At 39.2% G+C, this 26,607-nt stretch overlaps 2 protein-coding genes across 4 annotated transcripts in view; one reads left to right on the top strand and one right to left on the bottom strand.

Annotated features, from left to right (window-relative positions):
* Positions 1-21,684, top strand: part of RFC1 (replication factor C subunit 1) — a 34,306-nt gene extending 12,622 nt beyond the window's left edge. For both annotated transcript variants that reach the window (XM_082282608.1, XM_082282609.1), the window contains 21 exons: positions 3,989-4,221; positions 4,890-4,964; positions 7,378-7,455; positions 7,781-7,868; positions 7,962-8,152; positions 9,251-9,358; positions 9,893-10,072; positions 10,399-10,503; positions 11,518-11,911; positions 12,805-12,914; positions 14,216-14,330; positions 14,794-14,882; positions 15,923-16,060; positions 16,454-16,549; positions 16,644-16,742; positions 17,173-17,327; positions 17,443-17,560; positions 18,477-18,622; positions 19,089-19,302; positions 20,356-20,547; positions 21,107-21,684. In XM_082282608.1, the coding sequence (XP_082138734.1) occupies positions 3,989-4,221; positions 4,890-4,964; positions 7,378-7,455; positions 7,781-7,868; positions 7,962-8,152; positions 9,251-9,358; positions 9,893-10,072; positions 10,399-10,503; positions 11,518-11,911; positions 12,805-12,914; positions 14,216-14,330; positions 14,794-14,882; positions 15,923-16,060; positions 16,454-16,549; positions 16,644-16,742; positions 17,173-17,327; positions 17,443-17,560; positions 18,477-18,622; positions 19,089-19,302; positions 20,356-20,547; positions 21,107-21,208 (3,026 nt within the window). In that variant the 3' untranslated portion in view covers positions 21,209-21,684. The remainder of the gene's footprint in view (positions 1-3,988; positions 4,222-4,889; positions 4,965-7,377; positions 7,456-7,780; positions 7,869-7,961; positions 8,153-9,250; positions 9,359-9,892; positions 10,073-10,398; positions 10,504-11,517; positions 11,912-12,804; positions 12,915-14,215; positions 14,331-14,793; positions 14,883-15,922; positions 16,061-16,453; positions 16,550-16,643; positions 16,743-17,172; positions 17,328-17,442; positions 17,561-18,476; positions 18,623-19,088; positions 19,303-20,355; positions 20,548-21,106) is intronic.
* Positions 21,685-21,890: 206 nt separating this feature from the next.
* Positions 21,891-26,607, bottom strand: part of WDR19 (WD repeat domain 19) — a gene marked incomplete at its 5' end in the record, with an annotated part of 34,983 nt that continues 30,266 nt past the window's right edge. The window contains 4 exons of one of the 2 annotated variants that reach the window (XM_082282458.1): positions 21,891-22,204; positions 22,974-23,094; positions 23,781-23,857; positions 25,577-25,700. In XM_082282458.1, coding sequence (XP_082138584.1) covers positions 22,980-23,094; positions 23,781-23,857; positions 25,577-25,700 — 316 coding nt within the window. In that variant the 3' untranslated portion in view covers positions 21,891-22,204; positions 22,974-22,979. Of the gene's footprint in view, positions 23,095-23,780; positions 23,858-25,576; positions 25,701-26,607 lie in introns of both variants that reach the window. The other variant, XM_082282459.1, reaches the window with a different exon arrangement.

Consider the following 26,607-nt stretch of genomic DNA (forward strand, 5'->3'; position numbering starts at 1 on the left):
ATTGATGAGTTTGCAGCTATAAGATAATTTACTGTGTTTTAAATATATTCACCTTTCTTACGTATTTTGATGGTCCCAAAACAGCATACAGACTTGACTAAGAATTTTGTTTGGTATGTATTGGACCAAGGATATCAAAGGCTATGTAGTTTGACGCTCAAGTGTCTAACTCTAAGAACATGGTAGTTAACTGCATTTCAGTCTTGTATCCCTAAACCTTTTTATCTCAAAGTGAAAAATAAAGCAGAGGCAACTTTCTGCTGTTACCTTTGATAATTGGAAAATCCAAAAATAATTTTGTTTCAGGGGTGTAAAGGTGAAATGATTCAGGTAAGCTTTATATTTTTATAACAGCACAGAACTGTGATATGTCAATATAGGCCAAGTGCTAACAATTGTGGTTTAAAGTGCATGTTTGCAGTACGTCTAAAATCAATTAGCTTTTTGAGAAATGGCATGAAAAATCTAAAATGACATAGTGACATAATATCTACATTTAAAAATGTAAATTGCAACTACTAGCCTTTTTAAATGAGGAGAAATTAAAAATAAACTTTGCTAGTCGCACATAGCATGTGCTCTTTGGAAGGAGTTACAGGGGTTGAGTTGGAATAGGCCTGCTGGCTTTTTTGAGAAGTGGTTATCTTAAAGGTAATCTTTTTAAAGGTTTACTTTAAGCAAAAGATGAGTACAAAACTCAATCCTGCCAAGTGTTGGGAGTGTTGAGTACTGACCCATGCATAGGTAAGGTGAATAAAGTCAATACTAGGACTGTAGACAAACCCTATTTTCTGCACCCTCAATACAGCTTAGACAGCAATGCCTGTTGCTGGAGATGGCAAGTTCTTTAGGACAGGAACTGTTTTAAGTACTTGCACAGAAGTGGTGTCGTTGAAACTGAAGAACGTCCAGAATATTACCCTTTCATACAAGTAATGTAGATTTAATGATTTTAGGATGTAGTCCTTTAGCTCCATACAGAAATCCTTATGTACTAGTCTACAAATGCCAATTCAACATACATCATAGTAAGTACAAGTTATTTGTAATCTGTAAATGCCCTGCCTATATTTGGAGTTGGTTTTATGACATCATAGTAGGCTGTCCCTGCCTCAAATATTTTGTATCTTAAATAGAATAGGAACCGGGAAATTACATTCTCTGGTGATGAGCAGGTCAATAGTACAGAAATAATAAATTAATAAAATTATTTCATTGTTCTGAAGGTGCTCTGAGGATCTGTCCTATACTGCTAGTTGCTGTTGTCCCTGCCTGCAGTAGATTGCTCCCTTTTTAGATGGGCTGAGGTCATTCCTGTATCCAGGCCTTTTAAAAGGATCTGAATTTAAACAATGTTTAAAATAGGCTAGATAATTTTCATCAGGCTCAGTTAGGGAACAGCTGCAGATGTTGCTCAGTAATCAGCAGGTGAAACTCTTTTGAGAAAGGGTGAGGATAGGAAAGAGGAAGAGGACTAGCAAACAGTTACAAGTGACCTGCTGGCATTGATGTATTAACCTAATTGTGGTACTGCTGGAACGGTATATAAAAGCCAGCTGTGCTTTAGTGTCACCGAATAGCTCTTAAAACCCTCAGGATGATATTGTTCGTTGCTAGGGAAGTTTGTCCTCCTACATTGCCTGGCATAATAGATCCCTGCTTCATGTGTAGTGTTTGCATACAAAATAATTAAAAGCAATCTCCTGATTGTCACTGCGTGTGTGTTCCATTGATCACATGATTAGCTTTCCCTTTGTCACATGTACTTGATTTCCAGAAGCCTCAGCTAGAATATATTTACTTGTGTTTGTAGTTCTGAGCTGATCCTGGGGGACAAAAAAAAAGTGTATGTTCAGGATATTTTTTCATTGTGTAACACACGAAAAGGGATCAATGTAAGCAGGAAATACTGTTATTGGAATAGTCACGTTCTGCTATAGAAAGGTTTTACAACAGAAAAGTCACCTAGTTGATGATGAAATTGATTCCTGTTTCTTGGTGAAGTTCATGCCCCTGTATAAGGCTATCTCAAGGTTTGCCCAGTAATTGCTATAAGAATGCAATTAATCTACAATTTTTACAAGTTAAAATCCAAATTTTTACTTGTATTTTCCCACAAATTATTAACTTGCTTGTATGAAAAAGAACATGCCTTCTTCCTTTTACAAGTCATGTGTTGAGAATAATGCAGCAGCAATAGTAGTACTCTTCTTGGCATTTTCAAAGTTGTAAATAAAGTTGCCTACATGCTTGTAAGGAGGCTGGAAGCGTGCAGCTGATTACCTTTGCTGTTCACTTCTGTGGCAGTAGGTGTGTGGGAACAGTTTGTTTCGAGGAAGAAGTGTTAAGGTTTTACTGAAAAAGTTGGTGTTCATCATACTTGAAATAAGGGAAGTGCCTGGAGATCAGGTGAATTTGTGATGTGCTTATGAATTTCCTGAACCTGGGATGAAACTATAGCCTGAGTGTCAGTCCCCTAAAGCCTCTTTTGAAACCCACTTAATAGAATGAGGCTGGTTTTGTCTCCTAATGACCACTTCCGTGTTCTCATTCTCCCTTTTCTTTATTTACATTTATCAATGACTGTTCCTGAGTGAGTCTCTTGTTTGTCTTCCGCCACTGCTTGCAGTCAATAAATGCTTCTAATCCTGTAATTTCTTGGAACAATATAATTAGAGCCAAGTTCTGACTATTGATAATACATAGTACTGGCTCTGGCTTCATAAATGACTTGAGTCTGTATATTTTTAAATTAAAACCTAATTGTATTTACTCTGCTTCTTTCTACTTGAGAGAAAGCAATATCCTGTTGGGTTTTGTTGCTATTTATGGTTATAAGTGAATAATGAAAAAAATCAAAATTGCTTACAGATCTTCTGCTAACAATAATAAGTAACAATTCATTTTTAGCATCAAGCAGTTGACAGATAGATGTAATTACACCTGTATTAATTGCTGATTTCCAGTAACAGTATATTTTACTCCTGCAAATATATTTTTTGTTAAACTGAAAAATTTGAAAGAACCAAAAATATTCTTGAAATTGTTTATGAGATAAGCAATCTCCTATTCAGACTTGAAACTATCATAAATTAGGAGTCTTAAGCATCTAGAGTCCAAATCTCCCTGATATGTCATAGTTTGTTAAATTGAGCTAAATGGCAGTAAGAGATTTACTGCTGCATCGGGAAAATAAATTGTGTTGAGAATAGCAAAGCTTTTAGCTTTGTGTAAAACTTGCTGCTGTCAGCTGGGGGTCTGGGCTTGAATTTTCTCTTCCATATATTGCTTTGTGAATTGAGTTGGCTAAAATGTCACTTTCTCATGGATAAATTTTTATCCTTAGGCATTTTCAATTTAACTGCTGAACCAATTTACCCCCTTACAGATGCACGTTTGTGTTAGTTTTTTCCCTCTCTCAGCTTTCTCTCGAAGGAATAGGTGGAATCCTGTTTGGTTCTCATTGTATTCTGCCTTGTAAGTGTTCAGTAGCAGGAAGTTCTGGCTGATGCCTGTAACACTCTAAAACACTGCCATCTGTTGAGAACAGGTGAAACAAAAAATAATTGTTTCCCTCCGTCTTTGTCTAGAATACAACAAAAATAAGAGATGACAAACATAAAACATCTTCTAAACTTAGGGAAGTGGTAAGAAAACAATTTTTTGTATGAAAAGAAATATGGGGACTTAAATTAGGGGTTGCTGGAAAATGAACATGTTTTTGTGATAATGCTGTCAGTTTAAGTTCTGTTAAAAAACAGATGTTTAGAACAATCTGTGTTTATGATATGCTGAGATGAGTGTCTAAAATATCTCTAGTTTGAGAAAAGTAAAACTAGACTTCAGTTAGAGGCATGCAAATAAAACTGCCTCTGTTTCTGTTCCTCTCAAGTCTTTCCGCTGCTTTTTTACTGTGTCTAATGCTCATTTTGGGGGATTTTCTCTCAGTTCTGTTTACCAGAAGTAATGGAATTCTCTTTCTGTTTAGATGAAGAAGATGATTTTGTCAATAGAAGAATTTCCCTGAAACCGAAGGAGAATGGGACATCAGCCGTTGGCTGTCCAGGAACAAACACTGTCAAAAAAGGAGAGGTCAAACCACAAGCTAAAAGCAAACCCCTGTCTCCAGTGAAACAGACTCCCACCTCTGCACTTGATTACTTTGGGACAGTGAGTGTCCAACGGTCAGAAAAGAAACTGGTAGCAAGTAAAAGGAAAGAGGTGAGTACTGATGGTGTTCTTTAGGCTGCTTGTGTGTCTGAAGGCAGATCAAAATGGACAGTTTGGTGACTGCAAGGAAGTACTTAACTGTGTGCACGTGAAGTCCTCAAGTACAAGTTCAGAGTAGCATTGCCATGTTTCATAAGATAGCACAAAGTTGAAGGTAGTGTTTTCTTTATTGCCTCTTCTCAAGTGACTTTTCTGGAAATTCATTAAGTTTTCTGAAGTTAGTGAATGGAAGGGTAGCTTATATTTGAGGGTGGAGGGCAGACAGGAGAGGAAGAAGGTTGTTTTCCCAAGCTTTATGGCGCACACATACTCATGGAATAATAAAGTACCAAGTAAAGTATGGAGGAAATTAAAAATTCCCAGGGTTGTTACTGATTTATTTTTCAAGTGAGCCAACTGTGATAGCTTCAGAGATGTTCAGCATTGTTTGAAGAAATGAGATGTTTGTATTATAGCATGGTCTTGTTTTGACTAATAAAATCCCTTGAAAATAGCCTTGTTTAATAGTGTTTAAGTTGGAGAGCTAGAAATTAAATGTTGCATGTCTCATTCACAGTCCTTTTCTAGAAGCATACAGAAGTAATCTGTACATATTAAATTACTGTAATTGACACAGTAATAGGGTAACTGAATGGTTGGTCTTTTTTTCTTTAATACAGCCTTCACAAAGCAGAGATAGCACACTAGATGATGAGGCCATTGCTAGGCAACTGCAGCTTGAAGAAGATTCAGAGGTAAAAGCTTTACAAATTTAATGGTCTATATCAAGAGCAGTTTAACTTAAAATTGTTTTTTCTTAAGAAATTGAGATGGACTTTCCAGGTATGCTATAAGTAAGTTCTCCCAGTTTGAGTCAAATTAAGGGAAATGCTGTGGGAGGAACGTCCCCTTCAAAGAAGGCAGGTTTTCAGCTATCCCTCCCCCACCAGGTTCGGAAAGAAAATTCCTCGGAGGAAAGTGAAAAAGGAAAAAAAGTTATTTATTTAACAGTGCATGCAGGCACAGGAAAAGAATAATGCTAAATACTAAAACCTCTTGCTGTGAAGAGAACCCGGGTAGATTTCCGAGTCCTTTGTGGGTGTCGTTTTCTCCTCTCTGGAGCTGGGGTTCAGCAGGGGCTCCTCTGGGCCTTGGTGGAAAGCCCTCCCAGTGGGGGTTGTGATATTCTGGTGTTCTGAGCAGTCCAGAAGAGAAGAAGCAGCTGCCAAAGTCCCAGGAAAAACTCCTTGCTTTAGCTAATGAACAAAGAAGCTAGCTGGAAAGCAAAAGGAACGTAATTCTCCTTCCGCTGCAGAAGCGGAGCAGCCGGGCAGGAGAAGCCAGCGAGCTTATCTCTGGTTTTGAACGCAGTGCCGAAGGAATTCCACCGGCTTCCCCCACCTCTTAAAGGTCTGCCTTAAAGCTACAGAAAGGCACACGATTTGTGTCTGGGCATAGAGCAGGCGATAGGGGATACACATCATAACGTCACCCCAAGGTATAAGTGTAATAAAATTCATCAATATGTGCAAGTATGGTTATACAGTTATTTTTATAGGCATTATTTTAGTTATGTAAATAGAATGTGTCACTCTAATCTTATTTTCTCTCTATTCAGACTTTTTCTGTCTGTGCAGCTGATATACCTATAGTGAGCCTGCCTTTCACACAGAATTCACTTTCTGCTTCCTCATGTTTTGGTAGTGTTTTGATGGTGTTTTATTTTTTTTCATTCTCTGGAGTGAAAAATTAAAAGTCATTGCCATCCATGATGTGTTTTACTTGTCTTCCGAATTTTCTTCTACTTGAGAAGAATGTGAATGACCCTCACATGTCTTAAACTTTTCTATTTGAATCAGTACTAATATGAGGGAAAGGTACACTTACACATATTTACTTGCTTTTGGGAAAATTTGATTTCCCACATATATTTGAAATATTGAGTATTATCTGAAATAAGTAGATTGTGCAGACAAATCTACACCTCTGAAGGTAAGGATGAAAGTAAACGAATCCCGCTTCAACCTATTAGAAAGTTAAACAACCTGTCAGGAAAAATAAGATGATGTCTTTCATTTGAACTAATCTTACCTATAACAGTCAGAGTTTCTGTACATCAAAGTACTTTATATCAGATGTATGTCTGCCTCAGTCTGGTTTGCATTTGGTGGTCACTGCCCTTTTCCTTTCTCACTATACACAGGAAGGTAGATGCATTTCACTGTTACAGGCACATACGGACTGTGCCTGTGGCATACTGGTTTTACAGTCATCTATTGGGATCCAGAGCATGGCATGTCAGATTTCAATTGTGAAAGTATTTTTGTTGTTCTCTTGTTGAAACAATGGCCAATATTTATTGGCAGGAATAGAAAAGGTTTTCCCCAAAACACCATCTTGGACAGGAAAGGTAACCAAAGGATCAGTTACCACTGGACATGTCATGTTTATGTTGTTAGGTGAAATAGAAATGAAATGAAACTGATTTTGGTGGGGTTTTTTTACAACTAATAAATAACTTTCACAGATGTCACATGTATTGTTTGTTCTTACTGGTTCTTCTGTCAAAGAAAATCAGTTGTATGAGTATAAATAATACAAAGTTAAAGTATATTTGTTTCCCTGAAGTATATAGAACTGACACTAAGAGCAGGGCTAAGAGCAGTAGTTAAATTCTCCAAAACTGACAGATTTTTTTTTTTTAATATATATGTTGCCAGTAGTAAATGAAAATAAAACATTCATTCTGGACCACATCATAATTTTTAACAGACATTGTTACTACTTGTCATTTGGGACTGCCTTTGATAAAGCCAACAGGTTATATCTTCTTGCAGGCTGTTTGTTATGAAGTGCTGCCTTCGAAATTTGATTTTTTAAAACAAAAGGGTACACAACAATAAAAAATATGAGAAAAAACTCCTTTGCATACAGCTTATACAGGCACAGTAATGTTTCTAGTGCAACAAACCTATTTTTCTCACTAGATTTAACTAGTCTTGCCTTCTGCGGGAAACAAGTAATTCTTCAGTGCCATTTCCAGAAATTTATTTGCCTCTGGTAGGACACCTTTTTCTGGCTATGTGCTTGCTTAGAGTTTCTAAAAAATATACTAGAGTTAGAACTTGTTTGGCATGAGCCTAAAAATCTTGGTTTTTTCAATTTCAGCTGGAGAGACAGCTGCATGAAGATGAAGAATTTGCTAGAACTCTGGCCATGTTGGATGAAACACCGCAGAAGAAAAAGGTTGAATTCTTTTTAAACTTAAGCTTTTTGGAATTGCATTGCTGGGAGTGTTCTTATTTAGACACCTTTGTTTTGAGACTGCCATACAAATGCATTAAAAATGGCAAGAAAATGTTTTCATGGAAATAGCATACTCACTTTATACCTCCCTCCTGGCTTTTCCTCTCTCAGGAAAGGGTGTCCTGCCTGATCAGACAGTGTGTGCTGGATGCCTCTGTTGGAATGGTGTCTTAAGTTCTAGTCACAATTAAGTGAAGTGTGTTGCTGTGTCCCAGTGGTAGCTTCGGACACGCATCCCTGACTTTGGCATTGTGTGTTTATTTAGGCTCGGAAAGATGCAGAAGGAGAGCAAACAGTACTGAGCATCAGTAGCAGCCCTAATAGGACAGCAGGATATAAGCAGTCAGAAAGAGGTAGGACACAAACTGAAAAGCATTCCACTAACTTATAATATTAATGAGATACACTTTTATGTATGAGCTCTTCTCCGTCTGCCTCCTTTCAAGTGAAGGCAACAGACTCAGCTGGTGCAGCCAAGAATTATTCTGCAAAGCGTCAAAATAAATCTGAACAGTTGAAAGAGATTGCTGAAAAAGAAAGAGGTGCTCAAAATTCACTATCAAGAGAAAAAGCGGCTTTGGGGAAAGAAGAGAAGACACCACCAAAGAAGGAGAAAGTCTCTCCCAAGAAGACTGAGGTAGGAGTTGTCAAAATTAATTTAGATGTCTTGGTGGAGTTTGCAGGATAATAGTTTTCATTTATTATGGGTGTCACTGTTGTAACTTGGTACTTTCAATCTCCTGGGCGGCTTTTAAGGATTTGAATTCTGGTAAAGGCTGTAAGTTCTTTCCTTACAGCAGTTGTAAAACTATGGGGAAAAAATTAGCTGGAAAAATGTAAATTAAACACATGAAGGACCTGAGGTTCTCTAATGCTCATTAAGGTGTGCAGGTACACTGCAAAATCAGTTCTGTACTTTTTCATGTTTAACTTTGCTGGAAAACACAGAATGCAGAAATTCTGACACTTACTTAGTGAGTGAAAACTTACTACTGATGTTAACGTGATGACCTTGAGGATCTGTGGTTAGAATGATAGGTGGCATTGTTTAGGGATTTGTATTTCTCTCCCCAGTCTCCTATTTTTTCCTACTATTGATACGTTGTGTAGGAATATAATTTAGTATTTTTATCTGATTTGGTAACTGTATTTGACGAACACGGTCAGTTATTGGCAACATTAAAATGTACTTTTTAATAATACAGTATAAAGTACCCCATTTTGATAATTAAATAGCAGTTGTAATTAGAAGGGAGAGTTTGCACCTCCTTTTGAAGTGAGTTTTTAGCAGTAGTTTATTGATTAAGAAGCTTAAGCGTCTCTTAAAGTCTATTTCATAGTATTTCTACTTCTGTGTAAGTGGAGATCGCATATTAAATAGGATGTGAATTTAAAGTGACAATTTGAGTTAAGTGAGCATGTACATGTGCAGCAGAAAAATCTACAGAAACTTGACAATAAACAGTGAGTACGTATTTTTCAAACTCTTTTATTTTTAAATAAAATTATTATTAAAATATTAATATTTTTAAAAGGAACAAGAAAAAAAAATACCTCAAAACACAAACACCAAAAGCAAGCTTCAGTATTGCGTGTTAATAGATTAAAAACAAGCATTAGACCTTGCTTTTCCTTTGGTGCGTGAAAATGTCTTAAACTGTGATGCTTGGTTTTATTTTGCTGTTTTCATATATCTAATATGTATATTAATTCTTTTTCCCCTCTCCTGACCCAGTCTATAAGTCCTGAGGACTCTGAAAAGAGGCGAAACAACTACCAAGCTTACCGAAGCTTCCTTAATCGTGAGGGTCCGAAAGCACTGGGTTCTAAAGAGATACCTCAGGTAAGGTTGGCAACAGCAGGATTCTTTATATAGAGTGGAGTGTTTGGTAGACTTACTGCTGTAAGTGGTCTAACAAGAATTAACTGAACTGTTTCAAGACTGATATTTTTTTTCCAGTAGGAAGCATGTATTGGAAAAACCTAAATTGTAATGCAAAGCAGTGACTAAATGTAAGGAAGTGTACTAAAGAATTTGTATTCAGAACTTGGTTTAGGAAGTCAGATGATCAAAAATAGTTACTGGTCTTAAAGTTGAAGATGGCTGTCACTAATTTGAATGACATACTATGCTTGAAGCACAGAGTGCTACAATTATGATCAATCAGTCAGGTAAACAATGTGTGAAGTTTTGTTGGTAGTTATTCCCATTCATGGCTTTTGAACTTTAGAACTGTACCTAGTTAGGTATGATAGTCATCTTTGTAAAATTTCATAGGATGCTAGACATGGTAGAGGGTTATAAAAGCTGATGGTTAAGAGCTATTTGGTAGAATTGCATCAGTAATGGCATTTTCTGGAATTCTCTGGTTCTTAGGGAGCTGAAAACTGCTTGGAAGGCCTGACATTTGTAATTACGGGTGTTCTGGAGTGCATTGAAAGAGATGAGGCCAAGTCTCTGATTGAACGTTACGGAGGCAAAGTAACTGGCAATGTCAGCAAGAAGACAAATTACCTGGTGATGGGGCGAGACTGCGGCCAGTCCAAACGTGAGAAGGTGAGTGCATCCTGTGGCTGCCGAAGGCAAAGCGAAACTGAATTGTTCCCATCTCAAATAGGAATTTCCAGTATCCCTGCCAACAGAAAGCAGTACTGACAATAAAGTGCATTTTTAAAATGAAAAGTTGCTGAGTGGCTTACAGCTTTGTTTTGTTTTTACTTCTGTGCATACATACACATGCATATATATATATGTATATAATATAAACTCTTGTTGTTCTTGTTGTGTTCCTAGTCATAGTTTTTACTGGAAAACACTTCGAAATGAATTACGTAAATCCTAATGTAAGGTGACTATACATTTAGTTCTTTCTTTTGCTCCAGGCATCAACTTTAGGTACAAAAGTTATTGATGAGGATGGTCTGTTTGATCTTATTCGAACTATGCCAGGCAAAAAGTCCAAATATGAGCTGGCAGCTGAAACAGAGGTATGTTTATAATAAACTTCAGGGGATTAGGGGTTTTTTTTTGCTTTGGTTTGGTTTTAGTTGAAAGAAGTTTGTCTTCTGTTCCAGTAATAGTAACACCACAATCATCAGTTTGACCTTCAGGTTAAAAGTGAAAATTTTTTGTTTGTGCTTGAGACAAATGACTCTGCTTGGGAGCTATAGGTTATTTTCCCACTCTGACATTATTCTGCATTTTAGGTACCTGACAGAGCAGGTAATTGCATCTCCCCAGATGGTATCAGGTTTAAACAATAAGTATTTGTTAATTCTTTGGAATAAATAATTGTGACTGATACCATGTGGTACCCAGACAGGCCCAGGGATATGTAAACTATGTGTATACGTAACAGATCTTGTCTTTTTTGTGGTACTTGATCTAAAAATAGTAAAGGTAATTTTTTCAGGCAATACCAAAGAAGAGGTAACAAGTTTTTTGTGCACATTTAAATTTAGGTTGTAGTGGCTGATACAATGTTACTAAAATCTGTGTTAGCACTAACATGTGGTGCATTCAGTACAGACATGACTTATTTATGCAAAGATACCATTAGTAGTGTCCTAGGGAAAAGCAACTCTAAGCTTATTAGCTGATCACTTTCACTCCCTTTAAATTGCTTTGGGTTGAATAACTCCCTCAAATGTTGTTTTGCAAGAGCTTCATGGGTGTCTGACCCACTTGTTCCAACCTGACAGTCAGTTCAGCATTGTATAATGCTTCAGGCTTTGTGAGTAAGGGGACTGCTTTTGGAATGACCAGAACACTTGCTGCCTCATTTTTGTGGGTTGTGCTACAGAACCCGGTGACGTTGTGTTTAGCAGTGCTTTATTTCTCAGAGAGTATTTCTATATCTGCTCTTGAAACTTTTTAAATCAATACATAAGCTTTGTCACTTTCTAAGCACTCCTGTAATTGTGTAAATAAATATGCTGTTTATTTACTGCATGTTTTTTTCTTTAATTTATTTTTAATTTTTTTACTTTCATTTTCCTAAGGCAGAGAAAGTGGAGTCAAGACCTAAAAAGACACCTCAGAAAACTGAAGCTGGAAAAAGAAATTTTAGCCCCTATAAAAGGGAAGCTAATAATAAGTACAAGTCTACTCCTGAAAAAGGAGATACTGCCAGATCTGTCAAGAGAGAAACCACTGCTATTCGAAAGCTTACGGACTTTAAACATCACACAGTAGAGGAGAAAGAAGCCCCAAAACCTAAGGGGAACTTGGTTTCTGAGGTTAATGAAGATGGTACAGAGAAATTGTTATGGGTAGATAAATACAAGCCTGTATCTCTTAAGGCAATTATTGGACAGCAGGGTGAGCAAAGCTGTGCCAATAAACTTCTCCGATGGCTCAGAAATTGGCACAAGAATACCTTGGAAGATGGACAAGGTGACTGGCCTGGTTAACTTTTCTCTGTGTTCTTCCATGCTAGTCATGCTGCTTGCGTCCCTGGACCAGTGAGGGCATTGGTGGTAGCAGAGCAGCTCTAGAAATCGGGAATAAGGCTGCAGCTGGATGCATTTTTAGCAGCAGTTGAGCCTGAGTTTTTTGGTCAAGTAGTTGTTCATGTACTACCCACTTCCCCACTTCAAAAAAAGAGCAGAAAAAATGTGTTTCAAAAGATTTTTTTTTCCCCAAGTGTTAGGTTTCATTTTTACGAAAAAAACCAGAATATCCTATGTGTGATGTATCTAAAAATGGCCTTGTGTTGAGCCTATTATTTCTTCCTCAGCAAGAGGAAGTAGGTTAGGCACTGCCAATGGTGAAGATACAGGATAACAGCAGGTCTAAAGGGCTGGTGTCATGCATGGGGGTGAATTGTCAAAGTCCTGGCTGTGGCAAGTGCATGTGTCGACAGTTTGTCATCCTATAGACAGACAGGTTTAAAATAGGGTTTTGGTTCAGCAGTAGTGGGTAGTGGGGTTTTTGTGTGTGGTGTGTTTGGGGTTTGGCATAATTTGTTTGTGGTGGTGTGTGGGTTTGGTGGTGGTTTTGGTTTTTTATGTATATGATATGGTTGTGAAGAAAGTGCTGAAATAGTTGTATTACATTTATAGCACTTCTTAGTATTTTTCAGTTCAACATCACTGCAAATCATAACTGTGAGCTGTTTTAAGCTGCTTTTCCCAAAGTGGTTATGATGCAGCTGTGTATGCATCTTTGGATGTTCTTACCAGGCCTTAAATGAGGAAAAATTCCAATGATGCTTGATACCTCTAGAAGCATGCAGTTTGTTTTCTAATTACGTACCTAGGTAAAACCTGAAATCTTTTTTTTAATAGCAAAACCCAATAAAACTGGAAGCAAAGATGATGGGACACGTTTTAAAGCAGCTTTACTTTCTGGTCCACCTGGAGTTGGTAAAACTACTACAGCTGCTTTGGTTTGTAAGGTGAGTTCATAGTAATCGTTGTTCCCAGCATTTCTGTGTTACATATTAATTCTGTACCTGGGTACAGATACAGTGTGCATGTGGGTGTGCGCTGAATGACCAGAGTCTGCTCTCAGCCAAGTTGCACCTGCTCAGAACAGGGTTACAGGTGAAAGTATGTGGCTGTTTAGATACCTTTATCAGGTCTGAGGTGAGAAGGTACACCAATGGCTGGCTGCATTTCTTTGTTACATTGAGAGGAAGCATCTCACAGTATGTTGAACAATTGGAGATAGTTTTCCAAAACTGAGCATTCAGCACTAGTTCTGCAAGTCGGAGGATATTTGCACTAAATTTAGTGGGAGTCAAATTCTGGCAAGCTTTTTGAAAGCCTAACGTCATGGTTTATATATATCTAACAGATATATTTCCCAGATTTCTAAATTGAAATACTGCCTTAGGGCGAGAGAAATTGACAGGGCTGTGTGTCCATTTCTAAATCTGAATTTAGAAATTGGTTGTATTGAGTACAATACAACCTGCCCTTGTCCTCCCTCCCACATGCCTTAGAGCTTTGTGGCACCAAGTTGATGCCACACCTAGAACTTTAGAAAAGGGGAATGTGCTGTCTTGGGCTCATTTTTTTCTCAAAGCATGGTCTTTTCTGTTTCTGGTTTCCTGCCTGGCTTGCTCTCAGCTGCCTCAGGACTCTGCAGAGCATTTCTCTGTGTTCTGGCTGCCTCTTGCAGGAGAGTTTGCTGATAAAGGAACAGCTGGCATTAGTTGTGTCAGGGACTGACTGAAATGTTAGTGCTGCTAGGGGAGCCATGTGTTTCCTATTGGTTAAATAGTTAAAAGCTTCTCTTTCCTGCAGCTTTCAGAGCCATGTGGTATGTTTCTTTGTTATGCAGCTGGAAATATGGAGCATGGAGTTTAGCCGGCCTTGGCTCCTAGCTCTGTTTCTATCCCTGCTGGCAGTTCTGTTAATCTTCCAAAACTTAGTATGTGCCACTGACTTCAATGCTTCCCCATTCCCCTCAATTAAAACAAAACTAAAACCAACCAAACAAAAAAATCCCCAACAACCAACCAAAAAACCCAAACCAAAACCAAACAAACCAAAAAACACAACCAAAAAACCCCACCACAAAAACAAACAAAAAAATAAAAATAATCTCTTTTGGGCCTATCTGTTCCACGCATGGTTATAAATATTTTTGGAGTGCCAGAGAAAAGGAGTGTAAGGCGAGAAAGGAATCAAATCTGTATGATTTTTCACTGATCTGTGTTCTCACTTTTTGTGTGGTTTGTGTTTGGACCAGGAACTGGGGTATAGCTACGTGGAGCTGAATGCCAGTGACACTCGCAGCAAGAACAGTCTAAAGGAAGTAGTTGCTGAATCACTTAACAACACCAGCATCAAAGACTTCTATTCTGGTGCGTCTGTTGTTTGAAGGAGAACTTTGTTATATTAGGAGTTTGGTTACAGGAAAGACAGAGCTTCCTTATTACACAACTGTGTTAGGAATTTACCTTGCTTGTCAGGTGGAGGGACTCTGCTCTAATAGGGATGGGTTCTTGTAGTAAGCTGTTATATTTCTTCTTCAATTTAGAATTAAGTCCTGGTATTCGTAGAATGAGTTGTTAATCCGTGCAAGCGAGTTGTTAATCCGTGCAAGCTAGTCAGGAACTCTGCAGTTGCTCCTCTGTTCCATGGGTCTTGTTTCTAAGATGATGACATGAGGTTATAGTCTGGTCTGTGAACATAGACTCATGTGATCAAGTGGCAGAGCCACTACCTTTGTTGCCTAGGGTGGGGTTACCTTACTTAGCATTGGGTAAAACTCCAAGCAAGACTCCTGTATTCCCATCTCATTTTCTTATCCATATTCATTTTCAGGTGCATCCTCATCAGTTAGCGGGAAACATGTATTGATCATGGATGAAGTGGATGGTATGGCAGGCAATGAAGACAGAGGAGGGATTCAGGTGAAGCCACTGTAGTTCCTAGCTAATGCCATTGCCAAGAGCACCATATATAGGACAAAATAGTCAAGCCACTCTACTGTCCTCAACCCATGGTCCATAAACAAACTCTCTGCAGAGTACAGTCTGATGTGTTTTAGAAGCCTGTCTTTGTGTCAGAATTGTGCACTGGCAGAGGGGGGGAAAAAGGATACTTGTGTAGATCCCTGGAGTGATGAACTTGAGTGTGTGCATTTTAGAACAGGTACATTTATCCTAAGGTACCTCTAAGGTGACAGCTACCTGCAGTGGGAGGTTCATTAATCTGGCTGGGACTGTTGTTCTTTTGCATAGGCAGTAACACTGAAGTAACTAATGTGTGGCATAGGCAGCAGCATCCTTTGTTCTCTTTAGTAGCTCCAGTTTTAGCTCCTGAGGATTTCCTATGGTTACATGCAGTACTTTGACAATGAAGGCCATACAGATTTTTGGCTCAGATGCAGGTATTTTCATTGCAGGAATAAGAAACTGAACTGAATTTCACCTTCATTAGAGCTGGCAAAGTTTGTTCTGGCAAGCCTAAAAATGATGGAAGCCTCAGGGTTGAGCTCTTGGAGCAGGGATGAGCTGATCTTTTTACTTTCTGCTTCTTCATTCTTTGTGGCAGGGTGCAGCCAGAAAGCTGTGTGCTCCTTCTGGGCATAAGCCAGGTCAAACTGGCCTGTGGAGAAATTAGTCTAGTTCTGCAGGCGGACAGCTCTACTCTGGGCTATTGGTCTTCATTGCTTCTTGAAGGAAGTTCCACACATGATTGCTGGAAGTAGACAGTGGAAGCGGGTAGGCAGCAGATCTCTTGCAGCTGAATAGAACAGCAAGTGAAAACAGTAGGCAAGGGGGCTAGGTTTGCACTGTGTAGAAATGTGATTGCAGCAGGAGGAGTGTTATGGACCTGGAATCTGTCAAAGATCTGATTTAAGGCAGGGACTAATGCTGCTTGGTATGATATTCTAATAATTCTTATTATCCAGATTATCTGATGTAATTGTAATGTGTTTAAATTACAGGAGCTGATTGCTTTGATCCGACACACGAAGATACCCATCATTTGTATGTGCAACGATCGCAACCATCCTAAAATCCGCTCCTTGGTCCACTACTGCTTGGATCTTCGTTTCCAGAGACCTCGTCTAGAACAGATCAAGGTAAGCAGGTTGTGGCTTTATGGACTGCACTGAATTACCATCAGTAACTTCAGTTTTTATGTGGCAGAGTTTATTCAGAATTGGATACACCACTTAATGGATCATCTCAGTGAGTAATTGCTTTTCGGAATTAATTGTCTGAGTTCTTCTTCCCAAAGCCTTTTGGATTTTAGATGCCTCTCTTAAAAATATGTCCAAAATGGGTTTTTCTAAATGAACATGCTCTTTTTTGCACCAGTGGTAAATCTGGGTTTATGAGAGAAAATTTGAGCTGTATGTGCTTTAAAAATTTAGAAAAATATGTACTGCTCTTTTATAGATGTGTCAGTATGTTCTGCTGGGGGAAGAGTTCATAGGAAATCTCTAGTGACAGTTTCTCAATTGTGATTCCAGGGTGCCATGATGTCTATTGCATTTAAAGAAGGTTTAAAAATTCCGCCACCTGCTATGCAAGAGATAATCCTGGCAGCAAACCACGACATCAGACAGGTCAGTACCCTTCAGCATCAGTGACTGTTCAGATAGCAGATTATGTATATTGACTTCAAAGTATTTGAACAGTATTTTAATTTTTTTTCTTCAGGTTTTACATAATCTTAATATGTGGTGTGCAAGAGATAAATCATTGACTTACGATGAGGCTAAAACAGATGCCAGCAGAGCCAAAAAGGACATCAAATTGGTAAGTGTCAAATTCTGGTTTGGCTTTTACTGTCATATTCTGGTATCGTTGCTAGGCTTTTATGAGTATCTTTTGAACTGAAGCACTGAACTAAAGCCTAGATGCCAAGTGCTATCACATTTGCCACAAATAGTTGAAGAGTAGTATATCAAGGACTGAGTATATATTTTGATGTACTGGTGTCTTACGTAAGATGTAGTTATGAAGCTCATACTTTTCATCCTATGTCCTCTGTTTAGGAGATAATTCTCTTAATATCAAAAGTAAAACACAGTTCTTTAAACTGATGAAGTTCTAGGGTGGAAATACTGAACATGGAGCTTGTACGGATGAGTCAAGATGCTCCTGGATACTAATTTTCTTGATACTGTGCTGTGTCTTTTTGTGTTGACCTTCTAGCTGCTGACTTCTTGAAATATCGTTTATTTAGGGCCCTTTCGATGTTGTCCGGAAGGTTTTTGCTACTGGAGAGGAGGCTGCTCGTATGTCTCTTATAGACAAATCAGATCTATTCTTCCATGATTATTCGCTAGCTCCTCTCTTTGTACAAGAGAACTACGTGCATGTGAAACCGGCTGCTGCTGGGTGAGTTACTCCAAGCCCTAAACTGACATAGGCTTTTGTGTCAGGGAGTCAAAGCAGACTAAAACCTATCTGCACATTTCTGTTTTGTAATACAGTCAACTTCATTTTTTTCTAGAGGTAATTTAAAAAAGCACTTGGTGCTCTTGAGTAGAGCAGCTGATAGTATATGTGATGGTGATATAGTGGACAAGCAGATTCGTAGCAAGCAGAACTGGAATCTTCTTCCAACACAGGTGAGCACTTAATGCTTATTTTATGTCCTTTAAGGAGTGTCCAGGGTTAAAGATGGTTCTGTGGAAATTGGTTTTTCAGTATATGATCTGTATAATTCATACTTCATGTGGGATTCTCTGTTCCACTGGTCATCAGAAGGGTTTGCCATAGCCATGTTGTTGAGCTCATGCTGCAACATGGAATGAAGTCTTCTGAAACTTTGAAAAGTTGGACTGTCACGAGGCATAGAAGCACATGGTATGTATCACTTGTGCAGTTACAAGCCTGCTCTGTCCTTCCTCTCACCAGGGCAGGATTTCTCCCAAAACACAGAGGACTGAAGCTTGGTCACTGTGCTTCTTTTAATGCTCACTGAAACACTGACAGGACTTGTGCTTAACGGATTATGACTGGCATCAGAGAATGCATTGTAGGTGAAATTGTAAGGTACCTCTGGAAGTCGTCTAGGTCACCCCCCTGCTTGGTACAGGTCCAAAGAGCTGAATTGCTTAGGAACTTAGCTAGCTGACTTGATGTAGATTTGCAGTGTTCTTTGGAAATGTCTCCTTCACCATGTCTGTGTGCTGGAGATCACAGCAATTGTGTGAAGTCAGCTATTTGTCTGACTGCACTCTAAACTGGACATGAGAAAAGGCCATGTTTGGGTTTTTTTTTCTGGGTTTTGAAACCCAGATAATTACACAGGTATTTTAGAACATGGTAACGAACAGGGTGGTGCAAGAGGTGAAGCTGTAACCCAAGAGGGATTGAACAGAAACAAGCAATTCAGAGAGTTCTCTTAAAATAAACCGTTTCCACTGTGGCCCTGTGTTGACTGCCCCTCTTTCTTGGGGACAGTGCACTGCAGGGCGGTGTGTCATGGTGTCCATGAGACTTCAGTGTGATTTGGGTTTGGCATGTGTGTTACTTTTTCAGGCTATTTATGCCAGCGTTCTCCCCGGGGAGCTGATGAGAGGTTACATGTCCCAGTTTCCTGTCTTTCCCAGCTGGCTGGGGAAATTTTCATCCACAGGCAAACATGATCGTATCATTCAAGAACTGGCAATGCACATGAGTCTCAGGTAGTACTGACATTCCTCTGATACAGTTCTTTCTCGTGCAGTTCATTACCTACCATCAATTCCTTGCTGTGCTTGGTGCATACAAGTGATGCGTTCATGTGTTCTGTGAACGTGCTCCTATGTTGTTGGTGACACTTTTCTCAGTGCTTAATTTGAACAACAGTCAAGCTGGAAACACTATTAGTATAATCAGAAGTACCTTGCCTTTTTTGTTTTTCCCCCAAAGTTGTTTCTCAGTTAGGGATGTGTTTCCCCCGACTGTTTGGTGTTCAAATACCTTGCATTGGTTATCCCTCGTGCAGGTATGGCAAAAGGAATGGCACAGTACAGTTTGCATTTTGATCTTAAGGCAGCTGATTGTTGATTTGCTGAGGGCCTTCTTACCTACTTGTTCTTGTCTTTAGAAGTCATTGGTGGTGGTTGGACAGATTGACTTACTCAGTACTTTATTTTCAATTTGAAAAAGAACTCAGACATGCAAGAGGACAGTAAATATGGAATATTTGTCATATTTGCGGGATGCACTTGTCCAGCCCTTGAAAGACTTTGGAGCAGACGGTGTACAACAAGCTATAACATTTATGGACTCCTACTGCTTGATGAAAGAAGATGTTGAAAATATCATGGAAATAAGCACGTGGGGAGGCAAACCCAGTCCTTTTTCAAAGCTGGATCCCAAGGTAAAATTCACCAGTGAATTTTTTAGTTCTCTTCCGTATCTTAAAAAAGAAATCCTAGAATAATCGTTACAGTATGGATGTGCTTTGGAAAGGCTCAAGTTGGTGCACCAGCTTAACCGTAATTGGTAGTAGGCTTTGTGAATCAGCTGCCAAACATACCACTAAAAGGTCGGGGTAAGTCCTAAAACATAATCAGGCTGTGCTTCACTCAGGAGTCTTACACTTTTTGTTCCTGGTGTAAAGTATTACTGGGAGTCAGTTGCGTCTTGGTGGATATAGAAGTGGAACACAGGAAGGACAGGGAAAGCTGGTACCTTTCTACAAGCAAGCTCTGGCTGTAAGGTCTGTGCCCTTAAGGCACAGCCCTGCCATTCTTACCATCCTGGAAGGAGGGACACACAGCTGCCTGGGTTATAGAGCAGGCACTGCATTCAGAGGCTGCCTCGCAGGTTGCACCTTTCACAGTCCTGTTAGACAGAACTGCCAGACCTGGGGTGCTTCATGTGCTGCTCCTCCACTGTCCAGCTACTCCACTCCAGTGGTTGGGACCCTCACCTGGTACACGGTGACCTTAAGCTCAGGTTGCTGTTACAAACTATGATCTCCCTCATCCAGGTCAGGTGCTCAGGGAAAGAGAAGAATCTGCTGGTAACTAAACCTACACTACTATCAGGTGTTTACCCCTGGTCTGAAAATGCTGCTTAGTCTGGCAGGTGTACAGTGCGGCTGAAGGGGGCTCTGGTGTGACTTGGATTGTAGCAGACTTGTGACTTAGGTGGTAGCAGAACAACAGTGCTGAAAATATTGCAAGCCTAAGCAAGAAGCAGCTGAAGGTGCACATTTTATTTGAGGATTATGTGGGACTTATTTAAAATGAGCCTTCACCATACAGCTCTTAAATGCTTTTTGTGTCCTTTTGAGAGTGTCCCCTTCTGTGTATCTTTGGTCCATCTTTCCAAAGGAAACTTGATATGGAATCTCCAGGTAAGTTGGTTAGCTTACAGTCTACAGTTCCTAAATTGATGCTCAGTTTCCTTCCTTCCACCCTGACAGGTCAAAGCAGCTTTGACACGTGCCTACAACAAAGAGGCACATCTGACTCCATATTCACTTAGTTCTGTCAAGGCATCCAAAAGGCAGTCGGGATCTGCAATGACTTTAGATCTGAGTGAAGACTTGAATGTGGAAGAGATGCAGTCTGATGAGGATGAGCAAGATACTGTTGACAGTGATGCAATGATTAAGGTGATTTCCTCAGTATTAAATGACCCCACTGAAGTGCTGGGACTTTTCTTGTTTTTAGTTACCTTTCTGTGACTTTTAACATCATCTGAATGAATTAAGAAAAAAATCATAGTGGATATTAAATATATAATCTCTCACCTTCTGAATTTTTAACTGGTGGTAGTGTGGAAAAGTCTAAGTTACTTCCAGTCATTGTCTTAGGTTGGACCAAAGTGAGATATCACTCCAAATCTATGAGTTCTGCATTCAATTCCAAAACTTAGTAATATTTTAAGTGTTGGTGAGGATTGGTGCCAGTGGCAAGGAGCAGCCACAGGCCTGTGCCTGTGTTTACCACAGATGACAATTCTAGTAATACCTTTGGTAGGTATCACCAAATGGGGAACTGTGGTCAGCCCTTAAGACTGAATATTGTAACCTGTACTCTCCATGGCATTTAGAAACTTCACACCTGAAAGGGGAGGGAAAGAGGTGGCTTTTTCCTTAACACTGACTACAGTTAGACTGAAACTTTTGTCAAATAGCAGTTGGATTTTAAACAGTATATTTCTGTTTGTAGCAAAAAAAGGTGAAGTCCTCCAAGCTGACAAAAAGAGAGAAAAATGAAGAAACAACAAAAAAAGAAGGGAAAAGAAAAGAGAAAACAAGACATTTAGAGTAAAATCTTGCTTTGGACACAGCTTTGCTTATCTAACTTCTGGCAAGAACATGAAACAGATCCAGTGCTGCAACTGAGAAGGCAGAACCAGTGCGCTGAAAATGCTCCTCTTATAGAGGTGCTGTAGCTCTTGTGCTTACACGATGTCCTGCTGTGCTTACTCTTGACATGGTACATGTTACAAGCTATAACTGTCTTTGTGCAACAGACACCAGGTGCATGAACATGCTGAAAATGTCATGCTTAGTTACCTGGCATTTCTGCTGAGTCTTCCTAGGACTTCACTACATTTTTTTTTTTAAAATATAAATCCCCTGACATTATGTGGTGAAGTCTTGTAAATAGTACACGATGCAAAAACCCCATATATAAATGGCCTATTTGTACATTATAGAAATTAAGCAGCACATAAAATTACAATAAAATGTTTCACAGAACTCTTTTAAAGCTTTGGTTAAGTTCATGGAGTGTTCTGTCCTGTCTCCTTCCTTTACTCCACAGTTTTGTCTTTCCTTCATGTACATGATGTGGCATTTCTCTTTTCCTGTAACTTCCCTTTTGTTCAGGTAAAGACACAGAAAAGCAGTGAGGTATTTAGTTCCAAAACTCGACTAGCCTGTACTTGTACAAGTTATATCTTTAATCAAAACCAGAAAGGAATAATTAAAGAGTAAGAAATGTTTAATTAAAAATAGTTGTAACAGTTCAGAACTGATACTGAAAAAGAAAACAGTAGGGAAGTGGTTCTTCCTGCCACTCACATAAAAAGATGGCCCCGTGGTTTGTCTTTGGTGCAGATAAAATGCAGATTTTGTTTGAAAGAATTATCCGTCAGTTTTATTACTACAATAAACCAAAGTACAAAATTTATCAAAAGCTAAATAGTTACAGATACCACAAAATGGAAGTGACGGAGTTGTTATCAGGCCTTTGTGGGGAAAAGATGTGTGATGTAGTAATAGAGTTTTCCTTGCTGCTTGCCAGCCAACACAGGCAGCTCTGAAAATAAGCAGAGGTGGTTAATCATATTCTGAGATACACTGTGATAGCAGATCAGGAAAAATAAAATCAACTAAAAATTTCCCGAAAGAACTTAGGTGCACTACTCCAACCCACAGCTGCATTTTCACATAAGCTGTTCACACTAGTAAATCTGCCTTGAAATGTCAACGTTACTGAGGACGATTGTTAACTCATTTTCAGTTACCAGATTTTTTAAAAAAACAAAGTCCTGAATCTAAGTGTTTGAGAGCATGGCTCTGTCTATACCATTCTTTGAAGTATGAGTATTTCAGGCTGTTATCAACTTGTTGCTATTATCCTGGGATTGATTCTGTTAAATAGGCATGTTGAGATCATGTAACCTGCATTTTAGATTTGCTCCTTCCAGTTAGTACCCCTGTTGCTCTCTCTCCCTGCACTTAAACCCTTGTTGATAGATCTGTAGAAGTTTGGATGATGTGGGGATCTTCACACTGTTTTCTGTGCTACTCAAGCACACCTGGTATTCAGGAACGTGTTCCAAACCAGAACATCCTCTGGATGTTAATGTGGTCATAGGGGTAAACCGAGTTCAAGCCCAATTTAACAACCAGGTTAGTTGCAGTAGGAAAACCTACTGGTGTTTGCATGCCTGAGGGCAAATAGGTGGCAGAACTGGGTCTCAAGTTACCTGAGGTGTTGACCCAGACTGTTAAGATTCCTTACTGGGAAAAACTCTTGTCTTCTGGAATGAGCCCCGTTAAGTAAAAAGTACTGTAGGACATACCTGAATTTAATGATCCTCATCTTCTAGTCTGAGGTACTCTGTGCAATCAGTTATTTTCATAAGATCAACAATGTTAATCCTTTCAGAACACATGGGACACATGTTTTCAGTCTGTAACATGCTGTTTTAAAGGAAGGGTAATTGGTCAAAAGCTAGTATTTTTCAAAGGAAGCTGGGCCCAAGGCACAAAGCCTAGAGCAGAGTTCTGACCAGTGCTATGTAGAGCAAGTGTGGGACAGAGCAATGGCTGCTTCTGTCTACATGGAGCAAAAGCTGGTTTGTTTCCATTTGAGAACTAACACGGCACCAGGAAGGCTGCTGCTGTTTGCAGCATTTAAACATGTAACAGAGGAGGTTTTAACAGCTTCAGAGTTCCTGACATTGGAACAGAGCTATCCAATCCCATTGCCACATGTGATTATCAGGGACAAAAAATTATTCCTGTCTTTGTACCTAATTCTATGTGCATTTTTGTTTTGGGGATTGCTAGTGTGCCTGTGTTCCTGCCCTGCCCCCATATGAGGCCTTCTTCCTGGACAGAGCCGAGACCTTACACAAGCTCACCATCCATCTTCATTACTGTTCCTGTTGGAGCCCTGCATTACTGGCCCAATTCTTTATCATACCACATCATTTGGTCAACTTTGAAGCAATGTTTTGAGTGTCTTAGGTGCAACGACCAAGTAAGAGGGGTTCCTCTTCCACCCAGCCCAGCTGTTACATGTTTTTAGTACCAAATGACCCATTTGCTGCTAAAATATGAACAAACATTGGAATATTGCAACAGAAAAAAAAATCCCAACTTACTTTTTGAATTCTGAGTAGAGGGCAGGAAAGTCACAGTGTGGGCAAACTGTCCAGTCATCGCGTACCATGTGCCGACCCTGCACACAAAAACTGCAGGTAATGAAGGGGCAAGTGCTGCCCAAGAACAGTGAGCATTTACTTTTGGACCTGTTATTGTGAAAAAGTCTCAGCTACTGAGTTCTAAGGTCTTGAATTAAAAGCCCCATAGTAGTGTTACTGTAGTTGGATTACTGTGTCAATTCTGTAACTAGAAAAGGAGCTCTCAAAGAGGTGCAGTGTTTCCATTATCATTTGCATTCCTCTTTTAAAAATGGAAATCTAAAAATTAATTGAATTACAGTGTTTAGAATTCTTTCAGTTTGGCAATTCTAGAATGCTATCTGTAGATCTGTATCCAGAGCTGTACCTATATCTGCTGGCTTTTTTGGTGTTGTATATGGCATACCAAAAATCCCACCAAAGCCACAGCACCTGAGCACAGCAGGTCGCATTCAACACTAAGTTTGTGAGCCTGCCTGGCCTTTGCCTCTTTACTCTACATTTTCTCTTTTTTGCTACAGTTTAACTAGTTTACTTTTCATAGAAGGAATTTGTATGTATGTTTTCAATACTGTAAAAACACAATAGCACCTTGAACTATACTAAGAGATTTATGCTCTAATAGGATATGCAGCAGCAGACACTGACTCTTATTAGATATTTGAAAATGCCAGTGTTAATGATATTACAAACACCTGTGACATAAACTAAGGCCAAGATGGAGCCTAAATAAATACTGTGTAACATGTAGTAACACGTACATTGTGTTTGGGTCATAAAATTATATTTAAAATCCTTTGCTTTCCTGAAGATATTACTTCTAAAGTATACCTGTCATTCTGCTAAACCAGTAGAGCAAAAAGACCCCCACATAATGGATATTAATTTTTTTGTAAGACTTCTTTAGTTTTAATAAAGAATGTTAACTCTAACATTTGTTCCCTGTTCAAGTAAGTTGTCTTTTTTTTCTGCAATTTTAGTATGACAATTCACACGAACCCAATAAAGATTGTTAGTTATACAGTAGCTGTACAGTAACTTCCACCAGGAATGTATGCCATCCCTACCTTTTCAGTACACTCTAAAGAAACAAAAGATGTTAGAACTTCTCATTTCTGTAAGGATCAGTAATGTAAGAAACGCTGAGGTCACTGGCTGAACCATTAACTTTAGATGTGCTTAAATTTCCCTAAAACAGATTTTTGAAGTTTTGTTGGGGTTTTTGTGTTTAGTTGATGGGTTTAGTTTTTTAATTTTTTTTTTAATGTGAAGTCTTGGCAGCCTGGAGCTTAGGGGAGGAGGACTGTGCCCTCCACAAGCTCCTGTACATGGAAAAGGAGAGGGGGACTTATGTTAGTTCTCTGAGCACTAGAGCACCTAGGCAAAGGGCTGAGCTGGGAAGGCAACCAGCAGCACAATCCTTGTCTGTTCTCCCAAGTGCACCAAGTGCACCAAATGTGTGTGCTGGGGATTCCTGGTGCTCCACCTGCCTTCTCGGGAAGCTGAAGTCTCCCAAAATGCCTTCCTAGTTTTACTGGGACCCTCAAATGCCTGCTATTTGTAGGTGGCAAGTGAGGACACTGTGATAGCCAAAGACAAAAAGAAATTTGGTAACACATTACAAAAACCCATAAATGCGTAACACCACCTAGCCTGGATCCACTAGCAAACTAAAGATGTTCAAATGAACTTATTTTTAGAAGGGAAAGCAGCTTTGCCTTTACTGTCACACTGCAGGAAGCACAGCAGACACTCACAGTTGCAATGCAGTATGGAAGGTTGTTTTTACAGCTGGGACACAGAAGTTCACACTCTGGGAGCTGGAAAGCACAGTAGGGACAGGCTGTTGTTGGCTCTTCTGTCTCAGTAGTGTCTCGACGTCTAAAACACAGATACAGCTGTGAATAAAACCCTCAGGCTGTTTGAACTTAACAAAGCTCTTTTACAATGCCTTTGATACTTAGCAAGTGTTTTTCCTCTGAGTTACTTGCATAGCTTCCAGCTGCTATTTTACATTCTATCAGCTCCTTCCTTTTAACTATCACCCAGGCTTCATCACAATTGTGTCAACTCGGAAATAGGTCATTTTCCATTTAATTAGAAAAAAACACCATCTTTTAAAAACTGTAACAGATCCTAATACTTTGAAAGATTTCAAAACTCAGGGTCTATACCTATTGACTATAAAGCTGTGGTTTCTTTGTTGCAGAGTTTTTCTGTGGCAGCACCACAAAGAACAGGAGTAACAAAAAACTGGCTTTCTGGTAGGATTATACAGCTTCTAACTGCCTCCAAAAAGGCTGTAAGAGTTTCAGAGAAATGACATAAAAATCAGTGTCCATAAAACAGCTATGTAAGCTGAGACTCTTCAGGTCCTGAAAATACTTAACTGATAGAAGGGAAATAAATAAAATATAGAGGTGTTTAAAATCATGAATAACACAGAAAAGGGTAGATCTCTCCTTAGAGGAAAACTATGAGGCATCACCTTAAACCAGCTAGACACCAGTCTTGACATAATGGAACTTCTTGTTGTAGGAGTCACCTGTCATTAAAAATTTACATGGCTTTAAGCAGAGAGATTGGATAAGCTCATGGAGAGCTTAGAGACTTAATAAATAAATACCTGAATCACCCATATGAGCTCAGCAAGTCCCTGAGCCTTGGTTAGAGACTAGTACAATAAATGAGAAAGTGTTATATATGCGTGCCCTGCTGTTTTACAGTTACCTATGCTTCCTCCTCTGGCAGAAAACATTGGCTAGGATCTACCAAAACAAAACTTCAG

The sequence above is a fragment of the Coloeus monedula genome (genome assembly GCF_965178545.1).
Source record: "Coloeus monedula genome assembly, chromosome: 5".
In the NCBI taxonomy this organism is placed as follows: domain Eukaryota; kingdom Metazoa; phylum Chordata; class Aves; order Passeriformes; family Corvidae; genus Coloeus; species Coloeus monedula.